This window comes from Notolepis coatsorum (assembly GCF_963971535.1).
Source record: "Notolepis coatsorum genome assembly, chromosome: 4".
NCBI classification, from domain to species: domain Eukaryota; kingdom Metazoa; phylum Chordata; class Actinopteri; order Aulopiformes; family Paralepididae; genus Notolepis; species Notolepis coatsorum.
In genome coordinates this window covers 104,393,081-104,399,924 of record NC_140168.1, presented here as the reverse complement: position 1 = coordinate 104,399,924, position 6,844 = coordinate 104,393,081, and the positions used below count along the sequence as shown (strand labels likewise).

General features: G+C 42.9%; 1 protein-coding gene across 1 annotated transcript; it reads left to right on the top strand.

The window, feature by feature from the left end:
- Window positions 1-2,378: 2,378 nt before the first annotated feature.
- On the top strand, window positions 2,379-6,503 carry LOC311226635 (zinc-binding protein A33-like; the record flags this gene model as incomplete). The annotated part of the gene is made up of 4 exons (XM_084312052.1): window positions 2,379-2,774; window positions 3,886-4,116; window positions 4,355-4,377; window positions 5,834-6,503. The coding sequence occupies 4 exons, from the start codon at window positions 2,379-2,381 to the stop codon at window positions 6,501-6,503; spliced, it is 1,320 nt and encodes a 439-aa protein (XP_084168178.1).
- Window positions 6,504-6,844: the final 341 nt, after the last annotated feature.

The following is a 6,844-nucleotide window of genomic DNA, read 5'->3' as shown; positions in this document are numbered from 1 at the left end:
TAAAATATCGCATCGCCGGCTGTCTCTGGCTTGCTCCAGCGGACACCAGAGCTCAGCCAGTGGCGAGAATATGCTCAGAGAGGTGAGGTCACTACACCTGGTTATATACTAGAGAGGTGAGGTCACTACACCTGGTTATATACTAGAGAAGTGAGGTCACTACACCTGGTTATATACTAGAGAGGTGACGTCACTACATCTGGTTATATACTAGAGAGGTGAGGTCACTACACCTGGTTATATACTAGAGAGGTGAGGTCACTACACCTGGTTATATACTAGAGAGGTGAGGTGACTACACCTGGTTATATACTAGAGAGGTGAGGTCACTACACCTGGTTATATACTAGAGAGGTGAGGTCACTACACCTGGTTTTATACTAGAGAGGTGAGGTCACTACACCTGGTTATATACTAGAGAGGTGAGGTCACTACACCTGGTTATATACTAGAGAAGTGAGGTCACTACACCTGGTTATATACTAGAGAGGTGACGTCACTACATCTGGTTATATACTAGAGAGGTGAGGTCACTACACCTGGTTATATACTAGAGAGGTGAGGTCACTACACCTGGTTATATACTAGAGAGGTGAGGTGACTACACCTGGTTATATACTAGAGAGGTGAGGTCACTACACCTGGTTATATACTAGAGAGGTGAGGTCACTACACCTGGTTATATACTAGAGAGGTGAGGTCACTACACCTGGTTATATACTAGAGAGGTGAGGTCACTATACCTGGTTATAAACTAGAGAGGTGGGTGTGGTCACTACACCTGGTTATATACTAGAGAGGTGAGGTCACTTCACCTGGTTATATACTAGAGAGGTGAGGTCACTACACCTGGTTATATACTAGAGAGGTGAGGTCACTACACCTGGTTATATACTAGAGAGGTGAGGTCACTTCACCTGGGTATATACTAGAGAGGTGAGGTCACTACACCTGGTTATATACTAGAGAGGTGAGGTCACTACACCTGGTTTCATACTAGAGAGGTGAGGTCACTACACCTGGTTATATACTAGAGAGGTGAGGTCACTACACCTGGTTATATACTAGAGAGGTGAGGTCACTACACCTGGTTATATACTAGAGAGGTGAGGTCACTTCACCTGGGTATATACTAGAGAGGTGAGGTCACTACACCTGGTTATATACTAGAGAGGTGAGGTCACTACACCTGGTTATATACTAGAGAGGTGAGGTCACTACACCTGGTTATATACTAGAGAGGTGAGGTCACTACACCTGGTTATATACTAGAAAGGTGGGCGTGGCCACTTTACCTGCACAGTAAATTTTGCAGAGTAAATTTTACTCAAACTGAGTACAATTTACTCAAACTGAGTAAATTTTACTCAAACTCAGTTTGAGTAAAATGTACTCAGTTTGCGTAAAATTTACCTTGCGAAATTTACTGTGTGGTTATATACTAGAGAGGTCGGCGTGACCACTTCACCTGGTTATATACTAGAGAGGTGGGCGTGGCTAGGTGAATGGTAGGTGCATGAAGAGTTCTTTCAACGAACGCCCACAGGCGCGAGCATAGTCCAATAGGCAAAGCAAGACGCTTTGCCAGTAATGACATAACTAGGATTATAACCTTTGATATACAGGTGATAAACATCAGTGTTTCTACACTCCTCATCGACCGACACCCGCCTGCTCCAGATAAAACCCACAGCTCGTACTGAAGGAGTAAGACTAGCTTTAGACAAACATAGGAACGACTAGTGTAGAGGAGCCAAAGCTATATATTTAGGTTATGGTATTATATTATGAATGTTTATATGTTTATTTGTATATCCTTACATTGAAACTTGTCATAATAGAACATTCTAGAACATTTGTGATGTCACAGTAGGATGTCAGTCAACGTATTATGTCATGACAGAAGCTTCTAGAACGTTTCTGTATCTACTGTATATATATTCAGCAATTCTCTCTGCCAGGTCAGTGTGCATCTTGAAACAGTGCTGAGCAGTACTGAACTGATAGACTAAACAGCATAGATTTTCGGCTTTCCAGTGTGGAGGAATTTTCATGTGTCGAGTCTGCTGTGATTTGGAGACTGGGAAATACAGTTTTCTTACCTTGTAGTAGTAACGTGAATATTTAGGAAAATAGCTTTGGGACCGGTTCTGTAAAGAAAGACTTCGCTGTGGAAGAGAAATAAACCATTTGGATATCTTTGTTTTACACTGGAGCGGCTGTGGACATTATTTTTCTTTATCAACGAACGTACTACTCACGAGTACGCAACTTTAACTAGTAGAGTGGAACGTTGGCCCTCATAACTAGTGATCAAACAGTGCCTTCAACCAGCTGCTGACTGAATCTAAGTAAGTTTATAATTACTGAGAGACAAAATGGCTTTGTCTCATTGTGAAGAAGATGTGTCTTGTTCCGTGTGCCATGACATCTACACAGATCCTGTCCTCTTGTTGTGTAGCCACAGCTTCTGTAAAGCCTGTCTGCAACAATACTGGAGAGACAGAGAAGACAAGATCTGTCCACTTTGTAGGAAAGTCTCTTCAATGTTAGATCCTCCTCGTAACTTGGCTTTGAAGAACCTGTGTGAGGCCTTCAGGGAGAGAAGCCAGAGAGCTCCAGCAGATTCTGAGGTGCTCTGCAGTCTGCACAGAGAAGGACTCAAGCTCTTCTGTCTGGATGACCACCAGCCCATCTGTGTGGTGTGTCAGTCCTCCAGAAAACACAAGAGCCACAACTGCTGCCCCATAGAGGAAGCTTCGGAGGACCACAAGGTATGGCAAAATCATTATTATATTAATTTATTCAATATTTAATTATACTCAATAAATACACAGAGTAAACATTGTTGTCATGTTGTTAATGAATACAGAAAGATTAGATAATCAGAACAATTAGATGGGATTAGATTCAGACACTGATGTTGGAGTTGATTTATATTTGTCCACAACGTAGGAGGTGTGAGAGTCAATGTCAGTGTGGGATTCAATGTCAGCATGGGAGTCAATGTCAGTGTGGGAGTCAATGTCAGTGTGGGAGTCAATGTCAGTGTGGGAGTCAATGTCAGCATGGGAATCAATGTCAGTGTGGGAGTCAATGTCAGTGTGGGAGTCAATGTCAGTGTGGGAGTCCATTTCAGTGTGGGAGTCAATGTCAGTGTGGGAGTCAATGTCAGCGTGGGAGTCCATGTCAGTGTGGGAGTCAATGTCAGTGTGGGAGTCCATGTCAGCGTGGGAGTCCATGTCATTGTGGGAGTCAATGTCAGTGTGGGAGTCCAGGGTGGCCTGGGTGGCAAACATACTCCAGTCCGTGTGTTGAAACCGGTGCTGCAGCACAGAGTCCTCAGGGGGGAGACTTACATCTTTCAAGTGAAATACATCATGAATGAATGAATGAATTCCATTGCAGAAGCAGCTCCAGGCTCCACTGAAGAACTTACGTGACAAGCTACAGGCCTTTAAAGAAATCAAACAAACATGCGTCCGCACAGCAGAACACGTAAAGGTACAAATATTCCATATTAATGATAAATGATTTACTGTAAGGTTGTAGCTGCACTCAACCTGCACACAGTAAGTGCCCTATTGCACATTTGTAGTCCATTGTGGGAGAGACATGATTTTTAACCCCCCTACTGTATATTTCAGTTAGTTAGATAGTAAATTATAACACTACCTTATGCATACTGCACCTTATGTGACACTGTGAATACTGTATAGTTAGTTAGATAGTAAATTATATTGACTTATTTCCTTAAACTTATTTGTTTACACTGCTTGTGTTGTTTTTACTACCTGTACCCCCACCCCCATCCCCCATGCTGCTATGGTGCCTGAATTTCCCCAATGGGATCAATAAAGGAATATCTTATCTTATAATCTCCAGGTCCAGGCCCTGCACACAGAGAAGCAGATTGAGAAGGAGTTTAAGAAGCTTCTCCAGTTTCTCCACGAGGAAAAGGAGGCCAGGGTAGCTGCACTGAAGGAGGAAGAGGAGCAGAAGAGCGAGACGATGAAGGAGAAGATTGAGGGGCTGGATAAAGAGATCTCAACCCTTTCAGACACAATCAGAGCCATAGAGCAGGAACTGAACGCTGAACACGTCTCCTTCCTGCAGGTCAGGACTGGTCTCTCTTCAGTTCATAGGGAATGATGCTGAGGATGTTTAGTACACTGTAAAAACTGGGATTGGGGTTCATTCATATTTATTAAATAAGTATTAGTAACCTATACATAATAAAATTGCATTTTACACAGTTTTAGTTGAATACAATTAGCTGATAGTTTAAAAGTGACCAGATGACGCTCAGTTTTTACAGTGTAGTGTTTAACTTGATCTGTCTTTACCTCCATAGAACTACAAGACCACACTGAAAAGGTAAGTGATTTACCTCTCTTTTTATCGCTCTCTTTCTCATCACTATCTCTTTCTATCTCTCTTTTTCTCAATTTCTCTCTCTCTTTCTATCTTTCTCTCCTTTCTCGCTCTCTCCTTTCTCTCTGACTCTCTTTCCCTGACTGCTCCCATGTTAACCCTTTCACCGCCGCACTACCAAAACGCTTAACCCTTTCACTGCGACAATACACAGAAGGTTAACCCTTCCACTGCCACACGACAGCCGGTTAACCCTTCCACTGCCACACGACAGCCGGTTAACCCTTTCACTGCCACACGACAGAAGGTTAACCCGGCGGCCATCGGTTGTGTGATAGTAAAGGGTTAACCTTCTGTCGTGTGGCAGTGAGAAGGTTAAATGGTGTCGCTGTTCAACCAGATAATGTGTCTGTATCTTTCCCAATACAAATAAACCATCACACTGATCATCATTCTAAAATGCATTCTAACATTCTAATTAATGAGATAATAACGGGTTATACATGGAAAATGGACACTGGAACTGGAAATCTTATTTTTTTTTTTTTATCTTCAAACAGGGACTGACTTCAACTTCAACTTCAACTTCAAATTACTTTATTTTCCTTTCGGAACTTCATTTGTGCAGTGGTTGAAAGACAAACATACTTCACAATACATAGACACTCACCACTATAAAAAGAAATAAAGCTACAGTAAAAAGACTACTATATAAAAAAACACCAACTACATTAAAACGACAGTACTTGATATATTAAAATCCATGTGGAGCAGTTCTATATGTATATAAATAATAAATAATAGTAGGCATTTACAGCTGTTCCAATGTAAATCCGTGTGCTTCTGCTCTGAAGTGGACGGCCACACGAGCTGTTCTCGCACGAAACCCACGCGTGCCTCTCTCTCTCTCTCTCTCTCTCTCTCTCTCTCTTTCTCTCTGTCTGTCTCTCTCTCTCTCTCTCTCTCTCTCTCTCTCTCTCTCTCCTCTCTCTCTCTCTCTCTCTCTCTCTCTCTCTCTCTCTCTCTCTCGCTCTCTCCTTTTAAATTTGCATCTCAGATTAAAGGTGCTGTTGTAATTGGATGATCTGGATGATGTGACTGAAGTTGAGAGGGTAGTGGAATGTACAATAGTAGCCTATGTATGTATGTATGTATGTATGTATGTATGTATGTATGTATGTATGTATGTATGTATGTATGTATGTATGTATGTATGTATGTATGTATGTATGTATGTATGTATGTATGTATGTATGTATGTATGTATGTATGTATGTATGTATGTATGTATGTATGTATGTATGTATGTATTTATTGATTGAGTGGAAATGATTGTATATTAGAAACATGATGGAGAAGAGATGGAATACAGTTCTTTTTATGGAAATCAATATCTCTCTCTTCTCTGCGGCTCTGAAGCTAAGCCCACAGCAGGACTGACTCTTGAATATTCTTCCAGAGCTCAGTGCAACCTGCCTCGTCCACAGCTGGTCTCAGGAGCGCTGATAGACGAGGCCAAACACCTGGGCAACCTGACCTTCAGAGTCTGGGAGAAGATGAAGGAGAGGGTCAAGTTCACTCCGGTCACTCTGGACCCAAATACTGCAGGACCCTGGTTCTCTATATCTGATGATCTGACCAGTGTGAGACGCCCAGACACAAAGCAGCAGCTCCCTGACAACCCAGAGAGGAGCATTAAGTATGCCATTGTTCTGGGTTCTGAGAGCTTCAGCTCAGGAGAACACAGCTGGGAGGTGGAGGTGGGAGACCATCCTGACTGGACTATAGGTGTAGCTAAAGAGTCATTTGGCAACAAGAGAGAGGGGCTAGTGGCATCACCACAATATGGTATCTGGGCTCTACGTTATAGGAAAGGTAAGTACACTAATGGTCTGGGTGAGACCCTCAGAGTGAAGAGGAGCCCCCAGAGGGTCAGAGTACAGCTGGACTATAACAGGGGTAAGCTGTCCTTCTACGACCATGAAGACATGACTCACATCTACACTCATGAACACACCTTCACTGAGAAACTCTACCCATACTTCAATATAGTACGAGTACGGGCTGGTGATGCCAATCACCCTGATATAAACATCTGCCCATCAGAGGTGTCTCTCTCTGTGATATAGTTATGACAGTGAGGTGTGTGTGTGTGTGTGTGCGTGTGTGTGTGTGTGTGTGTGTGTGTGTGTGTGTGTGTGTGTGTGTGTGTGTGTGTGTGTGTGTGTGTGTGTGTGTGTGTGTGTGTGTGTGTGTGTGTGTGTGTGTGTGTGTGTGTGTGTGTGTGTGTGTGTGTGTGTGTGTGTGTGTGTGTGTCTATGTTTGTGTGTTTCTATGTGTGTGTGTGTGTGTGTGTGTGTGTGTGTGTGTGTGTGTGTGTGTGTGTGTGTGTGTGTGTGTGTGTGTGTGTGTGTGTGTGTGTGTGTGTGTGTGTGTGTGTGTTTGTTTGTAAGATCAGCTATTAGTCTCG